Source organism: Delphinus delphis, chromosome 9, assembly GCF_949987515.2.
Source record: "Delphinus delphis chromosome 9, mDelDel1.2, whole genome shotgun sequence".
Lineage (NCBI taxonomy): Eukaryota > Metazoa > Chordata > Mammalia > Artiodactyla > Delphinidae > Delphinus > Delphinus delphis.
The window spans coordinates 7,444,353-7,471,283 of record NC_082691.1 but is presented as its reverse complement, the minus strand read 5'-3'; the positions used below and the strand labels follow the sequence as shown (position 1 = coordinate 7,471,283).

The following is a 26,931-nucleotide window of genomic DNA, read 5'->3' as shown; positions in this document are numbered from 1 at the left end:
GATACTTATTTGTATATATTTATACAGAGAATGGTAAAAATCAGCTTGCATGAGGCTCATAGTCTATCTACTTTGAAGTTATATCGCACATACTATAAGCAATTTACAGAATTTATCATTTGCGTATACAAGAATTGCAAAATGAATTAAAATGCACTGAAATATAGAACACTCAAAATGTTTTTATATAAACCTCCCAGGATTGACAGGGATTGGCCACAATCAGCACTTGCCATATTGAACAAGAACTACAATCAAGAAAAAGGAGAAAAACCCAAGAAAAGGGGAAAAATTCAAAAAGAAATTATCTTTTATTATTTCTTATTTAAAACAACGTTTTCATTGTTGACTCGCAGTGTTGAAAATTTTGTTCTTGCCCCCAGACAGGAGTTTTCTTTGATGATAGTTTATGTTCTGTAGCCTTTTGATCTCTGCTTACTTCCTGCAGATAATGGGTCTTTTAGTAGGAAATCAGTGGTATCTGTAGTAAATATTCACTATACCGATGACGGTCAGGCCAACCCCTGAGCAGTCAGTGAGATGATGCTTTGAGTAGCCGAAAGAAAAGGAAAAAAAAAATAGATCTTGCTATTAGAAAATGTTCTATCACTTCACACTAATTCTCTTGAAATAAAAGATCAGTGATTTGCCCAAGAAAATGTGATGAACAAAGTGAGATAGCCTCTTCGTTTGTTTCCGAAAGCAGGTGCTCCTTGTGTAGGTAATTAGAGTACAGTGGGTGCAGAGTGGTGCTTGGAGTTTAGGGTCAACTTTGCTGTCCGCTCCGTAGATTTTACAGGCGATTTGCTCTTTGCTTTAAGAAGAGAAAGTGATATTGGAAAAAAGTCAGCACTTTAGACTAAAGCAAAGCACCCTTCACAAAGCCACAGACAAGAAGCAGGACAGAAAGTCCATGGCTTGTAGCTATCCTCGCACCTGCGGAAGAAGTTATAAGATATTCGCTCATCTCGAAGATTTCCAATGCTCCTTATTAGGCTGTTTTAAACACATACATATATATATTTAATTAGCTCGCCAGCTTGGCTCTGGTGCCCATGAATGTCTTGGCATGCACTGCAAATAACAACACATACAAAGTATTTCAGTCCCAGGAAGTGGTCTTGTTTGCTTTGTCTGTTTTCAAGCCATGCCATCCCACAGTTGGGAACACTTAGAGGAACAAATGCAGATACTTTTCCCTCAAGTAATGCTTTGAGGATGATTCCCTAGAGTCACTTGGTTGTTCCTATATGGGTGTCTAAAACAAATCCCCTGTTTTACTACTGCAAGCGTAAAACCACAGGAGATAAAACCCAAACCGAGAGCAGCAGCCTTCTCAAGGGCCTGCAGAACGGGTTCTGGAGTGGGTGTGTTGGGGTATCTGCTTTTAGAGGAAGATCTTTCTCAACTTTTTATCCTTAAAATCTGAAGAAAAGTTAGTGCTATCAAGAATTGGAAATTTTTGAAAGCGCTCTGAGACTACATAAGGGAGAGAATGAAATAGTCTTTTTGCATTTTTCTTCACATATTTTATCCAGTAAGCTACAAATGAGGTATTTAATACCTTTATTAGTAAGAAAACAAAAATGTGATGGACCTCAAAGCATTTCTTTTCTTTCTTTTTTTTTTTTTAATTTAAGAGAGGTTAAAAATGTTTGAAGGGGTGAGGGTAGGAAAATTCAATCTTTTGAATATTTCATCATGTTCAGGTCCACATTGGCAATGATAGAAATTGTGGTGAAAACACACGCTCTCAAAAAATCTCTGCAAAGTAAATATTTGGGCTTCTAAAGGGGCTGTTTAGCAGACTCATATTCCTGTTTTCAGTTAGGTTACTTTAGTGTCATCATCGATTTGCCTTCGTTCAGGAGGTGAGTCATGTATTTAACACAGAAACGTAATGACTGAGGACCCAGAGGTTAGTGGTGGGTCTCTGGAGAGGGTTGCTTCACTCAAGCTGGGTGACAAGGTTCAAACTGCAAAAGTACAGTACAGTCCACATGCAGCTCTAAGTACAAAGATCATGCAAGGAAAACATATAAAATCTATGTAGAACCACTAGCATCAGAGCTTTCCAAAATTAAATATATGCCCTTGTTATCTTTTGAAGAGAGACTCTTTGACAGGGATTCAGTCAATTAAAAAAAAAAAGAAAGAAAATGATTACATGGCTCCTTAAATTGCTAACCGCACTTGACACAAAGTATGTCTGGTGTTGAATAAAGGTTTTAAGAATGCTAAAAACAATAAAACCAAGGAAAATGATTTGCTCTTCAAAAACAATATTTTGTGAAATAATGGTTTCCTTTTCAGCATGAACATTGCAGATGGGCTCAAACTTGCTGAAACTGTGAATTATGCAGCTCATTTCTTGACTAATCAACCCTTCACAGGAGATGCCCATCATTCCCGTGAGATTCGAAGGGAACAGCTATGTCATTCTAACCCAACATTTCCTATCACACTGTGTCCAGTATGTGCAAGTTAAAACAAAAGTTACATGAGCAGCATAATTGGAAACAAACCGAATGATATACTGTGAAGAGTAAAGTTAAAAATTTGAATAGCCATCAGATAGGCAATAAACCATTGCAACACACCACTTTTTTTTCCAGATTGTAATCATTCACCCACTCTAGGCACCTGCATTTCCTAGCATATTTTTCATTAAATGAAATTTATTTCTGTCAAGCCAAATATATATATTTTTCCTGCACAGTAAATTCTAAAGCAAATCTGTTTTGTCATCAAATCACTGTTTTGCTCTTCTTTCTAGGTTTTATTTATGTCTGGAATGAAGGGGTATGTGCTCCTTTATCTTTGTAATCCCAAAGACTTTGACAGTGAAATCTGAGAATCTAAAATGCTATAATTTATCCTGTGTAATTTTAACAAATAATCATCATAGTCAATTTCATTCAGATGTACACCATTCTGAATATAATATTACTATTTGTCAAACATGTTATGGTCTGTTCTAGAGAAAATTAAGCAAATGTTTTTTGTAAAATGCAAACTTTGGCCATGCGTCATACTCTAGTCTCATTTTTACAAATAGAAACATTTTACTGTTTTGAAACAAAGAGATTCAGGATTGCAATCAGAAGCCCTGAGTTCCAGTTTCCTCTGTAGCCACTCACTTCTGAAATCCCAAATAAGATATTTATTTCTTTGATGTTTTCTAAAATGAGCATAATAATTGTTTGCATATTATTGTTTTATATATATGTTTTCATGAGTATGCCAGACACTGTGTTTGGTTATCTGTTTTGCCTTATTTGGTTTCCTTTTGCTCTATGCCCAAGCCAAGCAGGATAACCTGTTATCCCCTAAGATGATCATGCATTTAAGCAACTCTTGCCCTCAGATAGCTGCGTTCCGTTGTGTCTGTTCCCACCAACTAGCTGTAAGCTCTCTCTCCTCTGAACTTCCTCTGTATTCTGGTTTTCCCTCTCTTGTGGCCTTAACATGGCTCACACTGACTTGTAATTCATTATATTCGTATCTTACCTCACTGATTACACTATAAGCTCATCAAAGGCAAGGATGCGATTTTAGCAATTTTTTATTATTCTCAAAGTTTAAAACAATGCCTTGAGTTTTTAAACTTTTGTCCCCAACACAAAATACCCTGTGAAGAAGAAAGGGAAATGCTATTATCTAAATTATGGGAAGAAAATGTGTAGATAACATGCCTCGATGAAGAGTAGCCTAATACAACCTAGAGATTTCTCTCTGACTCAGAGTGTGATTTCACGATGTCCTTTGACGTCAACTTAATAATGATGCCTTTCATTTGTTTTTATGCTTAAAGGTTTCCTCGGTGCTCTCTCAGGTGTAATTTCTCATGCCTTTGTAAGGTATGGGGAGGGAGGATTTGCTCCATTTTGCAAATGGAAAAGTCTAAGAAGTCTTCTTAGAAGTTTAATGAATATAGACACTTAGCTTCCATTTTTCAGCCCTTTTTATACTTTATGCGATAGTGCATCACATCGCCCTCACTGGGATGTGGACATCAGGCATGGCCCAAGACAGTGTCTGTGACAAATGAGTTTGGCCAAGGAGAAATAGGAAAAAAAAAGCCTCAAATATTTTATCTTCAGTATGTATAATTATTATTTCAGAGAATAACAGAAAATTCCATCTATTTATTAAAAGAAAAACAAAACAAAACAAAATAACGAATCACAACCACACAGAGTTGAGATCTTGGCATCCTCAGAGATCAGGTAGAGGAGGAGAAGTTTATCACTATTTGCTCAGAGTCACTGCATCCGCCTGCCTTGTTTAACTCAGCACAGCCTTCCAGCCAGGAAAGCCTGCCTGGCCCTCATCTGTCATGCCTGATGGAAGAACTTGGCTCCTTTTTGCACCTTCTATATACATTGCTATGTCTTTCCTGCATCTACAGCCATGAGGCTGGAAGACACTGGGCATACTGAACAAAGCTGCACCCTCTTCTCCTTCACATCAATCTGCAAAATGGCTACAGTGGACTGGGTACCTGCTATGTCAGGGAATATGCACACATGTTACATGCATACACTGTCTTAGTTCATCCTCTCATCAGCCCAGTATAGTAAACATACATGTTGGGAAAATGTAACTCAGTAGCATGGAATAACTCACCCTAGGTTACACGGTTAATAGGTAGTAAAGCAAAGGTACAGAAATGAAGAAAGAGCAATGCAGTCAGATCGACTCAGAGTCTGGATGTGCTTCTTTCTGAAACTCCCTGAGGTAAGCAACCTTGCTTCACTGTCTCCACACCTGTTAGATCAAGATGTGAAGCTATTATTTAAGTGTACATTTATCTTTTCAGCGAAAATGCACTGGCTATAACACACTTAAAAGAAAAATTAGAAAACTTCTTTTCCCCAAGTCTGAACTGATAAATATTGAATATGAAAACACTATCAGCTTCTGTTTTCCTAAACATTAATAAGTAAAGTTTGTTTTCCTCCATATAGTGTGCCAAATGTCTGATGATATAATATTTTGAACTTTTCATATTGTAGTCTTTTAAATCTTGAAGGTTCCTCCAAATTCATTTAAATATTTGAATGAGAGGTGGTTCCACCACTGTTCTTGCATGCCCTCTTCTTTCTATGAACTTCTCTTTTCTAAACTTTTAATGCAGATTTTATAGTCTGGGACCAGGAAAGGTTAAGTTGATGTTCAAAGTGCAACCATTAGCGACAGGAGAGAAAGACAACCAGAGCTCTTGGCCACCAGAAAAGATACGGGATATGGGTATTTAATTCAAAGAAGTAAGTAGAACGTTAAGACAACTAACTAGACAATTTATCCCATCTATATCTTGCCAGCTCTTCAAATATCCTCTTTCTCTTGGCTGGGATTATTTTGTGATGGGTTAATTTCCTCCCTGAGCACAACTTTTGGTTTCGATATACGGAAGAGTCGTAATTCAGGGCACCTGTCTACAGATTTAAGTACAATTCTCATAGGTTTTTCTCTTTTCTTGTTTGAGTATCAGGCAGGGTCAAAAGGAGCAAGAAAAGAAAAAGAACACAATTTCTCTCCTGCTGTGGCTCCCTGGTCTGACTCCAGCATCTTTAGTTTGTAGAAGTGAATATTCGTGATGCTTATCATATGAACAAACCTAAGAATGGAAATTTTCCAATAATAAAAGAAGCAACACTCAAATAATTGTTTTGCCTGTGAAGAGGCTAAGCTTATAAAGAATGGAGTGTCCGCTACAGCTCTAGGGATGGACAGGCCTTTGACTTACCTCTCTTTCATTACACATGCCAGCTTTAAGATATGAAAAGAGCTGTGTGAGAAAATTTGAGCTAGCTTTTAATGCAATTTTTATTCAGGTTTGCACACACTAAATCATGACTTAAGGGGAAAGGTCAAATAATAGGATGATTTTATTCTATAATTTTTTGAAAAGAATATCTTTTTATTAGATTCTTACGGGTCCAAGGCCGATTTCTTCCAGAACCCATTTTTTTTAGAAGAAACAGGCTTCATTTTGACCTGATACATAAATCGCCTGTTTTACTTTGCCCAGGCATGTCGGCAGCAGCTGTTTACATTTCCTTTCCTGCTTTCCTTTAGTCAGCAAATTTACACATCTATTCAGTTCTGAGGTCTCTTACTGTAGCTGAGGGAGCCAAGTGCAGCTGTCCACATACACAGGGTCTAGGTGACAAGGTGCATGGGTGATACCCCATTCACCACAGAATGTCCTAGACTTTCTTGCTTACAGCTAATCCCTGCAGGCTTTCAGGGCTCCTACCTTCTACAGCGACTCAAGAATGGGCAAAAAAATGATGCTGCCTCCTGCCTGCTAAGGCCACAGTGCATCTGTCAAAACAGCACATTTTCATTGTAATTTGACTTATTCAAGTAGGAACTGATCTTGGTGCAGACAGGGTGATGATTAGGACAGCAGCAGCTAATATTTACCTCTGACCATGGTCCCGGCAGGCTGCTATATGATCGTTTTGCTGATTAAGGAAGTGAAACTGAGAAGGACTATATAACACACTAAGTTTGCTCGGTGAGTACATGGCGGCCGCTGAGACTCAGAACCAGTTCTGTCTGACACTATAAACTGATTTGCTTCATAATCTCAGCTGGAGAGTCTTCATTCCAGAAAACTCTAAATTTTCTCAATTCTGCCTATTAGAAATATATGGAAATATGAGTGGTTTTGACAAAATGGGAGAACAATATAAATTCATGGAAAAACAAATAAATTGTTTTCCAAGAATTAAGTTTAATGCTACATATATTTAATCACTGCTTTAACGCATAAATAAGAATGATTCGTTGAGGGCACTCCATTTTACTGGTGTATAAATAAATGCTGCTAAAGTGCTTGAAACTATTTACTCACAGTTTAAATATGCCTTCTGTGGGTATGTTTTCATTATTAATGATCAATCTCTTTATTCATAATGAGAAGGTAGATATTCGTCCACACCTTGTTGGAATGATCACAAATCCACATTAGGGATTGCACACGTGTGTAGCCTTGTTGCGCTGACACTGTTGTTGAAGTATCGAGTTTGTCTGAGGGCTTAAAGAAGCACATTCAACTCAAGAATACCTATGAGGATAAGTGGTGCCAATGTGAGATGGCTTTGCTGAGGGGCTGTGATCCAGAGCACTTATCCCATCACAGGCGAGGACACTGTCCTAAGGAAGCCGATAAGAGGTGCTCTTAGCTTTTACAATTTGCTTTAATTCAAGCCTTGAGAGTGTAACCTATATTTCTATGCAGATAGGATTCTGAATTCATGAAGAAATGCTCTCTCAGACTTTTTCAAAGCAGTCATATGAAATAAAACATAATAATCATTTATAAATCTCCCAGTGTATTGATTTATAAATGATGGTGCAGTCATCATCTCCCAATGACCGCACCACTGCTCACCACTTTGATCTCCCTCCAAACTGGGGGCTCAGTGAGTCACACAATGGAGAGGAAAATGATTGCATGACATTTTATTTATGAAAGTTATACGTGCTTGCTTTATTTTATCAATATATTTATCAAGATCACACCCATTAAGTTTAGAAAAACAAAAAGAATAATTTGATGGTCAGATTCTCCACCCAGCTCCCAGGAAATAAGATATAACGTTCTTAATTTCAATGCTACTAGCAATTTCTGAGGACATCACTTTCACAGTAGTGCTTTCAATTTTCATATGCACATGTGTACCTGCATGTATGTATATTTTTGTCATGAGCTTCACAATCACACAACACCTTTATTTTACTTTGCCTTTCTTTGGTTATTTGTTGAATATATTTTGTTTGTTAGTTTGTTTTCTCAGGAGCTGTCTGTCATTGGCCTCTTTTTAAATTTGGGAAATTTAAAATAATATTATTTTTTTCTTATAACAAAAGTAATGAATTATCAATGTACAGATGTTATCAATACAAACAAAATAATCAAATAATTAAAAATTGTAAGATATCTTGACTTTTGATGGACATTTTCATATATTTCTTGTCATTTTTATACACACATATCTGAGATTGATTTAAAATTTAGTATTCTTTATTTTTTCACTTTAAAGTTTTGTATCCTATATTTTTTCACATTATATTATATAGTCTTATTTTTTCACTTTAAAGTTTTGTATCCTATATTTTTTGTGTCCTATATTTTTTCACATTATATATTGGTTGTTTTCTAATTTCATTAAACATTTTTGAAAACATGATTCTAGAAGGTGCTTAATACTCATTGTATGATTTCGTCACATTCACTGCGACACTTCTCTACTACTCTTGGCCCTTTGAGTACTTCCGGCTGTGGGCAGACCTCTGTGATACGCATCCCTGTTCTTGGGTCTGGGTCTGCCTCTCTCCTGAGCTCCTTGGAATTTCCTCCTGGGAGCATCATCTCAGGGACAATCTCAAGCCCTGTGACTTATCTTTCCTGCCAATTTTCCTCCAGAAGGGAAGTACCATTCACCTTGCAAGTAATGATACAGCAGAATGCCTGAGTCACTGTAAGCTTGACACATGTTGATTTTTAAAACCTTTGCCAAGATTATACGTGTCAGTTTTTTTTAAATGACTAGGGATTTGACTGGGACTGCAGTAAGTCTACAAATACTTTTGAAAAACCTGACATATTTATAATGGTGAGCTTGTTCATCCAAAAACACCATATTTACTCATTTATTCAAACCTAAACTCTTAACAAAGTGTTCTAATGATTTTCATCTTTATACTACTTATTTGCTACTGCCTTAAAAAATAAGATATTTCATACCTTTTTCTTGTTGCTACTGTTGAGGATTATATATTATGCCACAAATATTTTCTGTTCGGTTATTGCTGTCATATGGAGAATTAATTTAATTTTATCTTTACCTTGATTTTATCAATATTATTTGATCACATCTGATATCTCTAAGTCATTTGGAGTGGATCATATAACCACTGCATCTGTAAAATGGACATTTTCCCTTCTTTTCCTGAATATTAGACACAAATATTTCCTTGTCTGTTATATCACTTATTAGTTACACTTGATTTAATCAAACAAATGTTTTAAATTATTTATAGTAAAATATTATTTTCACTTGTATATTTTGTAACTTTAAATCTTCAAAGTCTCAGACCTCTAATTTCATGCTGATCTTCCTATGTCGAATATTTCTTTTCTGCTTAGCTCTTTAATTAATTGACGTTCATTTGGATATGTATCATAAATTGTAATAATATGTTTCTATTTATTAATTGAATAAATCCTCCCTTAGGTATTACATTTTTAATTCATCAGATATTATTTTATCTTACCAATTTTAGAGCTTCCACACTTCTTATTTTCTTTCATCTCTATTCATATTTCTGTTCCTTTATGGCCCTCTTAACTCATGGTTATTTGCTAATATACGTTAATATCTGGTAGGTAAAGGGGAAGAGAACTAATAAGAGCCAAGCTCACTCACGTGCCAGGTTTACTCTGCTAGACATTTAAAATACATCATGTCACTTAATGCTAACACGACCCTTGGGGCACATGTATTACTGCCTCAGTTTTACATAGAAAGAGTCTGAGATTCTGTGTGCAGCTCACTGAACAAATGAGCTGGTAGAGAGTGAATCTAGGAGTCAAATCTGTATCTATCTACCACCACAAACTATGCCATTCTTAGTATAAGGTTCTAAATCCATTTTGTTTTTCTCTCTTTTTAAAGCTTTTAATAATATTCTCACATGTTTATATTTTCAGTTACATTATCTATAACTATTTTGTGATTTAAGAAATTCCAAGGGTCTTTTTGGAAAGCTTGCATTCAATTATGGTGGCAGCCAGTGTGTATAACTTCAGCTTCCTAAGACACATTCTTTATTCAGGTCACACAGTTCAAAGTCCTAAAAATCCTTTGGAATTTTATTATTTTTTACCAATAAAGTTAACCATCTAGTTACAGCCTTAGGCAATACAGCTGGTGGCTAGTATGATATGTAGTTATGTTATGTAGGGGACAATTTATCATCAATTAACATCATTGTGATAGAAGGAAAAGAGGAAGCTCTGAAATTATGAACAATAAAACATAAGTCAGGAATGAAGACCCAGTCTCCTTTCTTTAACTCGGTCACCTACACACAGCCAACCAGGAAAATATTCGCCACAGTAGAGCCAGGTGGTGGAGACCATTTACTCTCATCATTTCATTGCTGCTGCTAATAATAATAGTATGTAAGCACATGCAATAATAGTTGTTAATAGAGCAGCTAGTTGTCACTTATTGGGAGTTGATCGGTGTCATGCTCTCTATGTATGTAATTTCATTTAATCCTCAAAACTCTGTGAGAATCATACTACAGTTTCCATTTAATAAACAAGGACTTGGAAGTACACGCAGCTCTGTGTGATGGCCATGAGGTGTGAACAGTCTCTCTCCTTAACAATTGTGCCCACCCCCTCTACTGGTGAGATGCCCCTGCAGGTCTAAGGAGCATCTTCCAGTGGATTTCTGCTCCTTTGCAGCTGAAATGAATGCACCTGTGTCAGGCTATAGGTGGCAGCAGTGTTCCCTGGGAGAAGGAGACTTTGCCTTTCTTTTCTCTTGGAGGGCTCTTGTTATTTTAACCAACAGAGTGAGGTCTTTCCAGCAACTTCTCAACCCGCTGGTCATCTACCCAGAAAACTGCTCCTCTGGAAGCTTCCTGAAATCTCAAGGATCATGAAATCATTCAAGACAAGACCTTAAAACATTGGCAAATTCTGCTTCATGGCTCCTCGATCACAGAGCTCCTAGTAATCACAAATGACCCTGAAGGAACCCTAAGGTGGCCACGCACTGAAAAACCCCTCCGGCACACAGCGGAGCCTTACTTTTACAGACCCAGCCAGTTACTGAATTTCAATGAGTTAAGTTAAATACAGCTTCCAGGAGAATTTAGCAAGTATAGACTCCTAATCTGCGTAATTCCGGTTCAAACATAGCTCTAGCAGATTCCTTAGCCTGTATTATCCAAAGCATTGCCTCAAATCTATTTTTCACCTTATTCATAGATGCTTGATTTACATAGCAGCCATTTAACTGATAGAATTACAATGATCAAATTAATTTAGCCTGTTTAAACAGCCAAGTTGGATTATTTAAACCAAAATCAACATTGAGGTCTGGATTATACAAGCGGACACTTCTCTCTACCTGGATGCCGTGCACCTGGATGCCGTGCACCATTTCCTCATATTTTAAATCAGGAACATAATTTCCTGCATGACACTCAGCCCCTTATCTCCCTCCCCTCAGTAGCTCTGAAATCTGTTGTAAGACCTTTCTTGCTAACTTCGGCCACTTTTGGAAAGCTGCCATGTTTGTCAGCCACAGAGGAGCTTCCGGAGCCCTTGGCTTCAGCAGCTGTAGCAGCAGCTGCCTCTGAATGCTCAGGTTCACATCATGTTGAAAACACAATCATCATATTTCTGAGTTCAGAGAATCAGTATTCCTGCTGAGCGACTACACGTGGAAACATAACTACACCTTAACCATGGCCAGTTTTCTTATGAGTGCCAGCTGTTGATCACAGGAGTAAAGAAAAGTTTCACAAAAGTCCATCACATTACTGGAAAAAATAATAGCAAAAGACCAGTTTCTAAAAGTGTACTTTGTAGCATCACACACATGCACACACATCTCATAGTAAATAATAAAAAGAAATTTTCTCTCACCCATAAGAACTCTTTAGAGATAATGATTCTCATAATTTACTGCACATAAAAATGCATATTTCTGCTTCTAGACTCAGAAATTTGTCCTGGGATACGAATTTTTAACAAGCTCTCTGGTAAGTCTGGCACAGGACATCTGCACTTTGAGAAACACTGTTTAGGAGTCTTGATCGTTTTTGCAATAGTGGCAATATTATCTATTTATGCAAATATAATTATAAGAGAAAGAAGATAAAAGCAGAGACATACTGGCCCTCTCTCTCTTTTCCTTTTCTTGCCACACATGAGCACCACGTGTTCTAGGCACTTAGAGGAATGCAAAAGGAAGTGGTGATCTTTGTAGCCAAGAAGCTATCTTTAGGGTGATCACCTACCCTGTTTTGCCTGAGGGTCAGGCCTCCCAGAAAGTGGGACTTCCAGCATAAAAAGGAGAAAAACCCCAGGGAAAAATTACTATAATATAAGACACAGCAGAGGGCTTCAGAGTAAGTGTAAACAAACTGCTGTGGGGACCTGAATGAGGAAACAGGCAATTCTAAGGCAATAGGAGGAAGAACATTTCTTTTTTGACAGCTAAGATGATAAATTTGATTTTGAATATTTGAGTTTAGGGGACTGACCTGAATATTGCCGTGAAACAAGCCACCCTAAAACCTAGTGCCTTAAATCAACAATTTATTATTCTCTCTCAGGAGTCTGGGGGGGCAGTCAGCTGGGGCTGAAGTCAAAGGCTGGCTTCAGTCAGCAACGTGTCTCAAGGCAGCTGCACTTCCTACTCGGTGGCTGGCTTTAAGCGGCCACAGCAGAGGCTGGCTGTCCCCTTGCAGGGTACGTCTGGAATTGGTTGGGGTGGCATTACTCCTTCCCATCTCACTGTCACAGTGGTCACAGGCCAGCCCAGCCTGGGGGGGGGGTGCGGAGGACAAGAGGCACCACACGTCAACGGCTGGTGTCAACAACATGCAGGGGCTCTGCTCTGCACGGTGCTCGTGGGACAGACATGGGGAGCATGACGGGGACAGCGGGGTGCTCTCGTCCGGCTCTCCAGAGGGAAATCAGAATCGGAATATCAACTGCTAAGTTTTCTAAGGAAACATTAGCGGTCGAAACCACAGAAACGGATGAGATCAGGGCGTTGAGAACGGGAAAAGAACTACACATAAGAGAGGAATTTAGGAGGAGAAGCCCACAAAGAGAGGGGAACACTAACAGCCAACAAGCAGGGGCCAGAGGGGAGTTTAGGAGACCAGCGACGGGAGAGCTTCCCCCCTGCCCGCCAGGACTCGGGACACGGGAAGGGGAGACGGGAGGTCCAGGGGTGCGGAGGGAGGGCGGAGCTGTGACCTTCGGGGGGCGGGGCTGGGCTGTAGTCACAGTTTTGTTGGCCTGTTGGCCAGGGTTGGGGGAGAGGACCCACAGAAGGGAACGTAGATGGGGGGAACAAAGGGAGGGAAGTGGGGTGGTGGTGAATGGAGGGGATGTTTGGCTTCTGTAAGGAGTAGATGTTCTCCATGAGACAAGAAGAAACACGTAGAGAACGGTGTAGTTTCTTGAGGTATTTGGGGATCTGTTCTCCGTGCAGGTGGAACTAAACCACTTCATGCTAGAATCAGGAACTGTTACCCTCAGAGCACCTACAGGATACTCTTCAATGTCAGTTATGGGTACAGACAAAGCTGGAGAAAAGAAACAACTAAGGGATGGCAAAAGCCAAGCTCTACCTATTTGCTTTATCGTTTTTCTTCATCGTTTTGGTTCTAATTGTGGATTATCAACTGGAGGTAGAATTAAAAGAACTTAAAGAGAGATATCATAAAGATACAGCCCAATGGGATAGTCACATGCTCACTAGCTTTTGGAAAAATATCTGGGAAAAGTAGCTATATTGAACGATAGTTAAACCTTTTCTTTATCTTGTGATATGTAGATGGTAATAGATTAGTTTTCCATCTTTTTTTCATGTAAATTTCTGCTTTAGGAAAACTAGGTAATTCTATAACAATTTGAACATTATATATGTGTATACAGCGTTATTTTCAGCTAATACTTTTCCTTCAGAGAGACACAGAACTTCTCTGACAGAAAAAAGTATGAATTAAGAGTTGAGTATTCAATCTAAATAGTTCAGTCAACTAAGTCAAAAACTATGGTGAAACTAAAAGGCTGACAGACCAGCCTTTGGTAACGGGTTGTATTACAGTGTCATATATACCACAGATGACGCATGCCTCCCTGTATGAAGTGAGAATAACAAAAGGCTAGTATAGCTTTTAGCCTGTAAAGGCAAGATTTTAATTTTTGTGTCTTCATCATGTCTTGCCTTTAACAGAATAAGAAAAGAAAGATGCATGGTTAATGGAATTTACAAATACTTTGTTTCTCACAAATGAAAATATTAAAAAAAATAAACCCTTTGAAGAATGGAAGTATGTCTTCCATTTCTGTGTCATTGTGCCTGGCATATAAGCTCTTGAAAGGATGGAGAGTGAATAAATGAGTGAATAAATGAAGCGTGGGTATTGAAATCAGCTTTATTTGAATATAACCTGAAGAATTATAAAGTGAAATTATAAATCAGGACGTGGGTGTTACAGGAAATATAATATTACATAAATATCCATCCCCAATATGGTATTTTATGCAATAATTGTGCAAGCACAGAAACTTACACATGAATAAAATGGGTGTGGCTGAGCCACCCGAGCTTCTGCACTAGAAGTTAGAAAATGTTAAATGTACCTAAAATATTTTCCAGTATTCACTGGTAGGAAAATATAGAAATGAAAAACGTTGATGTATTTCCGATTAATCTTTGCTAGAGCAGATAATTTTTAGTGGAAATTACTTTGAATGGATACGGGCTTCCATGAGTCAGCATCCCCTGTCTCCTTTCACTCTTCCTCTAGGACAAGCAATGAGTGAGGCTGGTAATGGGGTGGAAAATGAGCAGTGATTTTTATTTGAAAATTGTTAGAAGATGTGTAGAGTTTACCACTTAGCACCAATCACAATACTAAGAAAGAGACTAAAGTAAAATGGATCTTCTTAGAGTATGTTATTCAATCCAAAACGTAAAGAGTTTAGAAATAGAACATTTCATTCTATGCTTAGAATCCTTCACTTGGGATAGGTAATCTGTTTAATTCCACAGAATGGATTTATGATTTCTGGCTTGGAATAGTCTATGTAGGCTAATAATTTCAATTCCATGATTTGGAGTCCTCACCAATTAGGTTGTAAACTGTCGGCTGGGGGTACTCTGTAATTTTGCATATAGTGTCTTGCTTCTTCTTTTGATGGTATGAAAGGGAGGAGGGCAATGTCTCCAAAGATATAAAATCTTTACCAAATAATGGCTACAAAAATTATAACCATTAGGGGTGTGTGTGTGTGTGTGTGTGTCTATGTGTGTGTGTGTGTATATATATATATATATATATATATATAGGTGTGTATATATATGTGTGTGTGTGAATATATATACACACATTCTAGCTATGGTTTTTTTCTTTACTTTGGGATATAAAAGAGATGATAAAGAGGAAAATAAGGCAAAGTCACACAAATTTGGCTTCAGAGAGGCTAAGCTGTCTAGTCATCAGACTGACATAAGTTGCCATGACCAAGGCATGCTGGGATAGCTGCTCAACTACATTTAAAGGCAGGACAAACTCACAGAGACCCTGAGTTGAGCTCAGGACAAATCATCTCCATTAGCACATGAAGCCTAAGAAGGAACCTAGAGCGGCACACATTATTTTAAAAGTGTTGTTTACAAATAAGGATTTAAAGATATATATACATATTTCTCCATATAAATGTAAATATATAAAGATTTAAATATATATTTATATATATATAAATATCACCCTGATAAAATGATGAGATTTTTTAAATGTAATGGCTAAAAAGAATTTGAATGGTAGCAACAGAATTTTCTATTACCAACAGTAGTGTCAATAATTCTTCAATGATGAACTATAAAGGGAAAAGCTTAAAAATGAGAAATGATAGATTTTATGCTCCCTTCATCCTATAATATTACGTCAAGTGTGTTATCAAAATACAGAACAGTCTGGGGTGGTGTTAAGTACTGCCTACCCCAAGGTTAAAACTTCAATGAGTTTCCACGGGCTGAATGAGCGCATAAATTAATGCTATTCAGAGCGGCTTTCACTTGCACAGCTGACTTAGGAAGCGTGTGACTAAGCTTGACTAAGCTTCTAAATTGGCATCGGAGCCACACTGACAGGAGCTGCCTTATCTCTGCACCACTTTCTGCCTTTCGCCCCACCCCCCTCATTTCCTCCCATTATCATCATCACTTTCATCACAGGCAGCTGAAGTTTCTCCTTCAAAATCAGAAGCCCTTGGAGAGTGGTCCTGCTTAAGGCTACGGGTCCCTGAAAATGTGGTGTGTCTCTTTCATTTACATGTTGATTAAGTGAAAGTCTCTTAATTTGGGCTATTATCGATACATAAATCTGCAGAGAAAATAAACATGCATTTATAATGCAACCAAACATTACATGATTTATTGTGCTTATAATGTGTAAACACAGAAGGAAAAGAAGTCCAGCTCTCAGATCCCCTGGACATGAAGCACTGCCAGCGACTAATGGGCAATTCACATCCTCTGGGAAGGCCAGCCTCCCTGGCTCTCATAGCTCATCCTCATTTCAAGTGAACTAGGTCTCCAATTTTAAAACCGTCATACATAAATCTGTCTACTCTGACCATCTTCCTGCGGAGGGTTTGTGAGGGGTAAAATGGGTTTCCATACCTGATTGTGGACTTTGTTTGGGGATTTTGGCTACCGCTTGAGGGCTGGAAGTGGAGAGCACTCGCTGGTTGGCAGAGCTGTGCATGCTGCCGGGAGCGGCCGCCGAGACGTTCTTGCGGGGCTTCACATCCTGCAGCCACATGGGCGAGGCCTCGAAGGCCTGCATCCTCCGAGCATGGCTGTTGGCGTTGACTTTTAGGTAGGCCTGGGCTTTGTGTTCCTGAAGCTCTCCATAATTGGCGTCGGTCACCCTGCATTCATATAAGCCTTCATCCTTTTTCCTCACTTTGGAAATCTGAAGCTTGTGAGAGATGTCATTGCCTTGGACTTTCACTGTCTGAAAAATTGCAAGTAAAAAAATAAAGTGCTACATCAAGAGACTGGGTTCCAGTACCTTGTCCCGAGCTTGCTAACGCTGGAAAATTAAAGGGTCTCATTGGTCTCACAGCCATAGGCTGAAAGCTTTTTATTTTCTCAGCAGTCAAATTGGAAGACCTTATTTATCCTATTTCACTAACACCTGGCTTCACAAGATCATGGAGACATTAGTTCAATCCAGCTGGGCCAGATTCCATTAGCCATGTGGTTCCCATTTCCCAGGCTGTGGGACCAGCCCTGCCATGTTCCCATCATGGGACTGGCCTCTGCCTGGTGAGCTCAGCTGAATGAAGCAGGACCTCATGAGGCTGAGTGTATAGTTTACACAGCCTCTCTCACTTCCTCCCTGCTGACGACTGCTCTTGAGAGATCAAAAAGACACGTTGTTGGTCACGACTGAGTTGAAGTGAGAATGTGCTTTTATCCCCACTTTGGGATGATTACTAAAGGGACTGACAAAATAGACTTGGACAGTAATGTTTTTTTCTCAAATTGTTGGTGCAGTCTGACCTATAGTCATGGGGTGGCATGATTTAGGGAGCAGATTAATGTCACCAGAAATCCTATGGCTCAGAGTACATACCTCCTGCTACCATAGGGTCTGTGTGCTACTGGAACTTGAGATGCCATCAGTTAAACACTGCTTTGATTTTCAAAATAGAAACTGACTCTCGTTTCTACCAACAATTTATAGGCCAGATTAACAGCAAGATTATATAGAAGGTTATGTATAATATATAAAATTCTATAATATTTAATAGATATATATATCTATAAGCATCTTTATCAGAACTAGATTTGATAAACATCATATATAATCCATGATTGACAGAATGATGGACTTCATAAGACATTCAAGATTTAAGGGTTTGGATAATCTCAAAAGATAAGAAGCGAGGAAGGCATAAAGTTATTTCTCTACTGGCCCTTACACTCTCAAATAGCCATAAGTAATTAAGAAAATTTGGGAAGTGTTCATCTGGTTTTTACATACAGAGTTGTATATACAAATAGTTTCCAACATCTGAACCATAAGTATGCATTTATGTGTATGAAAAATTACATATGAATATTACTAATACTGTAAAAATAAAGGGAATCGATAGTTTCAAATATATTTTCAGCTGGGTCTCCGATTAAGGTTGGGGTAGTCAGAGTGCTTATATTATTATTATCCCACTTTACAGTATAGTAAACTGAGGCTTAGGGGGTTTGGGTCAGTGATTTTCAACACTGACTGCCCACTAGAATCATCTGAGGAGGTTTAGAAAATGCTCTCATTTGGATTAATGCAGAAACACTGTGTGCATCTCTGGGGGACAAAGGTCATATCAGTATTTTGTGAAAGCTCTCCTGAGAATTCAAATTAACTGCTGGTTTAGGACATATGTTCAAGGTCACACACCGGGTAAACTGGGAACACACCACTTTCTATCTCAGTTTGTGTCTAGAACTCTTTCCAGTTTACTAGATTATATGAACTCTGGCCATAGCAGTTAGCAGTTGTGTGCATGGCTGTGCATCTGATTGCATGCTTCCCTAGGTCAAGATGTGTGAGGCTGCTTCACCACTGGTCTTTGGAGGGTTGGGGTATGGGTGAAGGATGAAAGACGAATAGGAAATAAACAATCTATCTAACTGTATGTGTATGTGAAAAATGAAATATTTTAAAAAAACATCATTAATAATGGATCTTACCAATAAAGCTTTTCTAGCACTGTCAGAAAACAAGAGTTTCTGTGATATAAGAATAATTGAATTGAAAGATTCTAAAAAGTCCATGAGTTTATGAATAGAAACTGGAGTTTCTGGTTTCTATCTTATTTTTGTTTGATATTTTCTTCCATGTTGAGATTATACATTTAGATTAGAGAATCTGATTTTATTAGTATAATACATTTTTACACTTTTAGTTATAATAGCCTCAGAATAAATTTCTTTTTAAAATGTGGGTCATTGGATTTTTAGATTCTTTATACATATATTATTTCTAGTAATGGTAACTTGTTTACTAATTATCAACAAGCAGAGCAGTGGTACAGTATAAAATGATTCTAGATGGCTTCATCTGAGGTGTAGTAAAAAAAAGATTTTCTTTCTAATTTCACTCGCAAGTATGAAAAGTAATAACCAGCAGAGTAGAAATACATCTCTGTATTATCAACAGGTTAACCTCCTCCAATAATGTTTTTATATTGGCTTTTGGTTTTATATTTACATTTATATGATTTTGAACATTGGCATTAGAAATACGTTGCACGCATTATGAATGACGTTGAAGTTGAGCTGTTTTCATTACAACTTCAACACTCTGTTGGATGCTCTAATTTTTTTCAGCCTGGGAAGATTTTCGTACCGTTAGTGTTTTACTCGCTATTGAAGAATAATTACTGGTATAATTTTGAACGGATATTATTAGCATTGCAGCCCTTTAACAGTTATGTAACTGTTAATAAGAGCAAGAATAAAGTCTCACACACTTCTTTGGGTGGCAAAATGATTGCCTAGTAACTGTTCAAATATCTACGTCATTAAGATAAATAATTTTATTGTATGAACTCTGCTTCAGTGTGTATGTATCCAGTGCGGTAAGACACGACACAGACAGCGGGCTCTCGCCCTGCGCATGCAAGTTGCCTGTTTCAGGGGCAGTAAGTTAATAGGCTTTTGAAAACCTGAAATTCCCAAACTGGTGCCCCCGGGCCCGAGGGCAGCCGTCGCGGTGACACTCACGCTGATCTTGGTCCCGTCGCCGTCCGGGTCCCGGTATGGCAGCAGCTCCGTCTGCGGTGGGGAAGGGGGGGTGGACACCGACGCTCAGACCGGGCCCGACCTGAGCCCTCGGCCATGCAAACCTAGCGGGGTCGCGCTGCCCTGGGCCGCCCCGGGGCCGGGCTCGGGGACTCAGGAGCGGGGATTAGGGGTTCCGGAGGGTGGGGACTGGGGGGCGGGGGCTCGGGGAGCGGGAGAATTAGGGACTCCCGAGAGTGGGGATTCCGGGGCGGGGGACCGCGGAGGCTGGGATTCCGGAGGGTGGGGAATAAGGGGTACCCGGGAACTCGGTGGGGTCTGCGTTCGGGTCAGGCCCCCGGGGCGCGCCAGTCTGTGGGACGGCACCCTGCGTCGTCCCCGGCCCGCGTCCCCTGCCTGCGGTCCCTTCTACAGGCTTCCTCTCGCCCCCGCACGGCCGCCGCCTCTTCTGCAGAACTGTCTGCCCCTCAGTTCAGACCCTCGTTTCCCCGCCCCTCCGCTCCTGCTCAGTTCTCCTCCCCTCCCCGCCCCCTCTCCACTTGGGTCGCCTCGGGTCCCTCCGTCAGTCCCCATCCCCTTCTCCCCTGTCACCCGTTCCTCCCTCTCTCCCCGTCCTCCATCTCCCCCACCTCCCTCTCTCCCCCTCCACTTCCCCTCCTCTCTCTCTCTCCCCCCTCCCCCCTCTGATTACGGCGGAGGTGAGAGAAACCGACGGGGGTGGAGGGCCGGGGTGATGGAAACATCGACATAATTCCTGTCCTCACACCACCGTCCCGAAGGGGACATTGAGTGTCCGGAGACGTATCAACACGGCAGTGCCATCACGGACAGCTCACAATGACCCGTACGAAAAGGAGGAGGCTATTCCCAATCTTTAACCGGGAAAGACTGGACAACATGCCTTCCCTTGGTTTTAACGTGGTGTCACCAGGGCACGCGGCTCACTCCCTGGCATCCCTGGGCGTCCTCCTTGCCGAGAGAGCCAGGGGGCTCCCCATGGGCGCCCAGGCATCATCTTGGGCCCGACCCCGACTGGACACTCAGAGGTCTAAGTCAGTGGGTGGGACGGACGCGAAGGCGACGGGACTCCGCTACCTGTGCCCCGGCCACTTCAGCCCCGGGGTCCAGGTCCTCCGGCCCCCGCAGGAACCACCACTGGATCTCCAGGTACACCGAGGAGGAGCCGCTCTGGAAAGCGCAGGACATCTCCACATTCTGCCCCTCGGTTGCCGTCACGTTCCGTGGAAACTCGGTAAATTTTGCTGCAAAACAGAAACGCACCCTTTTGGAATATACACACCACTCTTGACAGCGTCTCTTGAGAGCTCACTACATTTTCCTTCGACTTAAAAATAAATAAATAAAAACCGCAACAAAAAGCCCTCTGTGACATCCCAGAGGCTCCCCAACCCCCTTTCCTTTGCCTCTTTCTTGTCTTACTTTTGGTATGGTGCCTAAGTCATTTTGTTTTTGATCAAGTCCAGATAATGGAAAGGTTAACAAGCTTGCCAATAACTCCCCTCTGTTAGCCAAGATGCCCACAGTTAGATACAAATACCCTTTGTCAAACTGCAGCATTCCCCAAAACTTACTGAGGGTTTCAGTGAAGTATATTTTACTTATATTTATATTTAAGTATATTTGACAAATCTGTCAAGCTGATACAAGAGGAGAGCCTCCTGCCTCCAAGTTTCTAAACAATCTATGACTAACTGGACGTTTCATGTTAATAGAGAAGGGATCGTGATTATCTGTCAAAAGATACATTCCTGATATATCATGACACTTATTAGCAATTGTGATTCAAAGCCTACAGCAGTGAAACAAGTTGCACACTTTCTAAGCTGTGGATATTTCTTTCCAAATTAACCTTCATCAAGCAACTGTATTGTAAACTGTCATACATCGTGGGATGTAAGAATCACACACCTGGGCTTGGTTCAGATTAAAGATTGTTCTGAAGTCACTAGAGACATTTTTTCCCAGCCTTTTCATTACCAATCTTGACACTGCTAGTTTGCAAGGTTCATGGAGTCATGGTGAAACTCACAAAAATATGTTTCCTCTCTCCCAAAGGCACTTCTCCAACATGGAATGCTTTGGATGGTTGTTCTTATCTTGTCTAAGAAATATTTTGCAAAGAGCTGATGATTCCCTAAAAGTCTTGGAGAGATTTGTGGCTGAAGGAAGTGCACAGCTACAATGAGAACTCATGGGGAGGAGGGCTGAGGGGGCTGCAGGGCCGATTCAGGGTGGATGCACTTTGCCCCCACTTTTCAATGCGAGGCACCATCAGTGTCCCTTTCCAAAATTTTTTTTTATAAAATCCCAACATGATCTCTATTGAAATTGAACTGTATTTATACTTAGAGGAAATGGGAGATGTTAAGAGGACATTCTGATCTGAAAAGGATTCTTCCGTTCAAGCTGGAAGGGAGAGTGTGGCATTTCTGTTTGCAGAAGCGATGCAGTCCTCTGACAGCAGAGGTGTGATCTGTTCATGGTGCTGAAATGATCACTGCAGCCTGCGAAGTCCTAACAACTGGATTTAGCAGGCTACTGCTGCTGCTGCAGCTTGTAATGCAAGTTGTACCTTTTTATGGGTCCTCAGAGGAGTCTGTCCTTTGATAAACACACAGGCAAACGAAGTCACACGGACCCAGAAAAAGGAAACTATAAGCTCATACTGCCTACATCGAGGAGGAGAGCTGGCCATGGAGAGTCCCCAATCCCCAGCTCTGTTTGCGATGATTATGTATGCACGAGTGGTCACCCTGTGCATGCACACAGATAGAAGGGACACACACACACACACACATACTTATAACCCTGTGTTTGTGCTCACCAAGGAACCCATCTCGTTGTCGGGCACCAACTAGATCTGCTCTCAAATCTAGCAGGGCTACTATTTAATAAACTTTAAAGAAAAATGCCAAACAGAACACTATTCCTCTGTTACTTGCTAAGAACCTCACCACAGCTGCCTGGCCATTCTTTGAACACAGAGAAGGCACACAAACACACACTCACAGTGCAAGCAAATGTATATTTGCCAGTGAGCACAGACTTACCTTGAGAAGAAAGCCCTTGCTGTACATATAAAACGGAAAAGAAAACAAATCCAACATACGCCAGAAAGATCCCCATCGTTCCAAAAAAAAAAAAAAAAAAAAATGAGGGGTGGGGGTCGTCACATCAGTGTAGCCAACAGCCAAAAAGCCCTAAAAGAAAGGAATGCCACTGTCTCGCGGGCTCGGTCTCAGCGCCCGGGGCGCGGCGCCGCTAACATCCTGCTGCTTGCCGGCGCGGAATGGCTCTGTGGACGCGGACCGGGGAGCCGGCGGCGCAGTGGCGGGCTGGGCACCGGGCTGGGCTCCGGCGGGCTGGGCTCCGGCGGGCTGCGCGTGCACACCCGGATCGCGGCGCGGGGCAGTGCCTGGCCACTCGACCGCCCGCCTTCCGCTTCCTGCGGCGGGTCCGGCGTCAGCCCGCGGCGTGGGGCGCGTGGCGCGGGGACTGGCGAGGGGCGGGGACCTCGCGGGCTCGCGCCGGCTCCCCTCTCAGCGCCGCGGCGCCTTTAACTCCGTGCGCGCCGGACCGGGCTCCGTCTATGCTCGCCTTCCGGAGAGCGGCGGCATAGTTCCTTCGTAAAGTGCTTCTTCCTCGTCGGCTGAACCTCTCTCGCCACGGCGGAGGCTCGAAGGGCGGACCGCGGTGGAGGGGGAGGTTGGGGCTTTGCTGAAGACGGGAGGGATGGGACGGGGCGAAAGACACTGCTCTGGGGCGATGAAAACAGCCATTGGAGGGAAATGTCTGTTAACCAGTTATTAACTGCTAACTAGAATGAGCGCAGGCTATTATTTCACACGAATTTATTGCTGAGCAGCCTCTAGTGGAAGAGAAGCAGCTCATGCAGGGACCGTACCACTCTCGCTGGTGAATGGAAGAGACGTAAAGTACAAAAAGTCACGTCTTGAGAGAATTTTCCAGAAAGAAAACCCAGAGCACGTTTACTTTTATTTTTATTTTAAAATTCTTTTGGCTAATTCGTATACCGCTCCGCAATCCCAGCCTCCATCTCACGTGTATTTTGTATTGTGGAGTGGAGGAGGGGTTTCAAACACCATTAAGGTCTTTATTGCAAGGTATATTTTTGTTTTATTTGCTCTTTTTTTTTTTTTTTTTTGCCTGACACAGTAATGATTTAATGTTCCCTAAGATTGTATTAATAAGGAATATTGTTTTAGGATGAAAAAGCCCAGTAAGGTTTAGGATTTGGAACACATCTAGCTATCTTCCCTGGAGAAGACCTGAGATGTATATTCTATTTCTTATTAAGAATCTAAAAACAGTATCTGTCGCCTTAAAGACTCTATTTGTGCATATGAAGTCTAAACGTTAGTGCATTTAAATCTTTTTAACAAAATTAAAATCATTTGCCATCTAAGCACAGTACCAGATATTTCATTCCCACGCTTACTTCTATGCAACTCTGCCACAGATCTTCGGTATTATTTAGAAATATAACTCAGTGTTAAAAATGCTGTCAGGAAACCAGGGCAGTATATGCATTTTCATCTTGTTGCTGTAAAATTTGTAGTTGGCTAATTCCTTCACTGACCAGAAAAAAAAAAATTACTGTCGGATTATTAAACCGCTTATCCTTCTGCAGAATACAGCAGTAACTTAAATGATCAGAAAATTAAGGCACAGTAGCTTCATAACAATATTATTTTCTGAAGATATATTTATTTTTCACTGTGGTGTGTGGCAGCATATAAGATGTGGAGAAAGTCGTGAAGGACATTTTGTATCTGTTCATGTTTAGGCCAGCAAGACTCCACATTCTTCTATTGAGCAAAGGATTCTGAAGGATGTCATTTCAAGAAAATAAATCTTTTTATACCCAAACACTCTCTCATGGGGAATGTGTTCACAATATAGGAAAAAAAAATCCAAGTTAATCCACCTACCCCGTATTAAACATTATCTGAAAAGTAAACAAAACTTTGCAGGTATTAGATCCTCAGAGGCTAGTCACCTCCAGCTTTCAATTGTATGCCTAACAAGATGTGTTCAGTGTTTACCACAAGGTTTTAGCTTTCTTTGAACATTTGACATAAACATGAGATTAATATGTCATGAATATGACCTGACTTGAAGGTTATCTGCTTTTAGAACAGTGTCCAATATAAAGAAAAGGGCATCCATTTTAAGCAAGGGAAGTTCTGAATTAATTTAGCAAAGCACTTCAGCTCCTTTTAAGGGGAACTTGGTCACTGTAACTGCAGAAGTACAATAAAAATAAGTCGAAAAAGGTGAAAAGTAAAGTGTGAGAAAATTTTTATAGGACAGATAAACCATCAGGCTACTTTAAATAGAAAATTATAAGCATTTAAGCAATGAAAGGAAGAAAAGGAATGATGGAAAGGAGCAAAGGAAAAAGTAAGAAATTAAGAAAGAAGGAAGATAAAATTAGGAAAGGATTTATGCTCTTTTCCTTACGAAAAGTGCCGATACATATTTTATTTTCAGTTCTGCCAATGTAGACCAAAAAAATTTTTTTTTACATCTTTATTGGAGTATAATTGCTTTACAATGGTGTGTTAGTTTCTGCTTTATAACAAAGTGAATCAGTTATACATATACATATGTTTCCATATCTCTTCCCTCTTGCGTCTCCCTCCCTCCCTCCCTCCCTCCCTCCCTATCCCACCCCTCTAGGTGGTCACAAAGCACCGAGCTGATCTCCCTGTGCTATGGGCTGCTTCCCACTAGCTATCGATTTTACGTTTGGTAGTGTATATATGTCCATGCCACTTTCTCGCTTTGTCACAGCTTCCCCTTCCCCCACCCCATATCCTCAAGTCCATTCTCTAGTAGGTCTGTGTCTTTATTCCTGTCTTAACCCTAGGTTCTTCATGACATTTTTTTCCTTAAATTCCGTATATATGTGTTAGCATACGGTATTTGTCTTTCTCCTTCTGACTTACTTCACTCTGTATGACAGACTCTAGGTCCATCCACCTCATTACAAATAGCTCAATTTCATTTCTTTTTATGGCTGAGTAATATTCCATTGTATATATTGCCACATCTTTATCCATTCATCCGATGATGGACACTTAGGTTGTTTCCATCTCTGGGCTATTGTAAATAGAGCTGCAATGAACATTTTGGTACATGACTCTTTTTGAATTATGGTTTTCTCAGGGTATATGCCCAGTAGTGGGATTGATGGGTCATATGGTAGTTCTATTTGTAGTTTCTTAAGGAACCTCCATACTGTTCTCCATAGTGGCTGTACCAATTCACATTCCCACTAGCAGTGCAAGAGTGTTCCCTTTTCTACACACCCTCTCCAGCATTTATTGTTTCTAGATTTTTTGATGATGGCCATTCTGACTGGTGTGAGATGATATCTCATTGTAGTTTTGATTTGCATTTCTCTAATGATTAATGATGTTGAGCATTCTTTCATGTGTTTGTTGGCAATCTATATATCTTCTTCGGAGAAATGTCTATTTAGGTCTTCTACCCATTTTTGGATTTGGTTGTTTGTTTTTTTGATATAGAGCTGCATGAGTTGCTTGTAAGTTTTGGAGATTAATCCTTTGTCAGTTGCTTCATTTGCAAATATTTTCTCCCATTCTGAGGGTTGTCTTTTCATCTTGTTTATGGTTTCCTTTGCTGTGCAAAAGCTTTGAAGTTTCATTAGGTCCCATTTGTTTATTTTTGTTTTTATTTCCATTTCTCTAGGAGGTGGGTCAAAAAGGATCTTGGTGTGATTTATGTCATAGAGTGTTCTGCCTATGTTTTCCTCTAAGAGTTTGATAGTTTCTGGCCTTACATTTAGGTCTTTAATCCATTTTGAGCTTATTTTTGTGTATGGTGTTAGGGAGTGATCTAATCTCATACTTTTACATGTACCTGTCCAGTTTTTTCAGCACCAGTTATTGAAGAGGCTGTCTTTTCTCCACTGTACAATTCCTGCCTCCTTTATCAAAGATAAGGTGACCATATGTGCGTGGGTTTAACTCTGGGCTTTCTATCCAGTTCCATTGATCTATCTTTCTGTTTTTGTGCCAGTACCATACTGTCTTGATTATTGTAGCTTTGTAGTATAGTCTGAAGTCAACAAGCCTGATTTCTTCAGCTCTGTTTTTCGTTCTCAAGATTGCTTTGGCTATTCGGGGTCTTTTGTGTTTCCATACAAATTGTGAAATTTTTTGTTCTAGTTCTGTGAAAAATGCCACTGGTAGTTTGATAGGGATTGCATTGAATCTGTAGATTGCTTTGGGTAGTAGAGTCATTTTCCCAATGTTGATTCTTC

General features: G+C 40.3%; 1 protein-coding gene across 4 annotated transcripts; it reads right to left on the bottom strand.

Moving 5' to 3' along the window:
• VSTM2A (V-set and transmembrane domain containing 2A) lies at window positions 1-23,061 on the bottom strand. Of its 4 annotated transcripts, none has more exons than XM_060020109.1 (5): window positions 22,670-23,061; window positions 20,694-20,860; window positions 19,581-19,631; window positions 16,470-16,806; window positions 1-936 (listed from the first exon to the last, which is right to left on the bottom strand). In XM_060020109.1, exons 1-5 carry the CDS (start codon window positions 22,743-22,745, stop codon window positions 860-862), a joined length of 708 nt encoding a protein of 235 aa, XP_059876092.1. In that variant the 5' UTR covers window positions 22,746-23,061; the 3' UTR covers window positions 1-859. The 4 variants fall into 4 exon arrangements, with proteins under 4 accessions (XP_059876092.1, XP_059876091.1, XP_059876095.1 ...); XM_060020108.1 differs by having other exon boundaries at window positions 1-814; XM_060020112.1 differs by having other exon boundaries at window positions 1-546.
• Window positions 23,062-26,931: the final 3,870 nt, after the last annotated feature.

Bases quoted from the DNA above. Each gene is read 5' to 3' on its own strand.
- VSTM2A (XM_060020108.1), bottom strand. From the start codon at position 22,745: ATGGGGATCTTTCTGGCGTATGTTGGATTTGTTTTCTTTTCCGTTTTA. The intron at 16,807-19,580 runs GTGAGTGTCACC...GCAATTTTTCAG, and splicing joins GCGACGGGACCAAGATCAGC to ACAGTGAAAGTCCAAGGCAA. The intron at 815-16,469 runs GTATGGAAACCC...CTCTTCTTAAAG, and splicing joins CAAACAAAGTCCACAATCAG to CAAAGAGCAAATCGCCTGTA.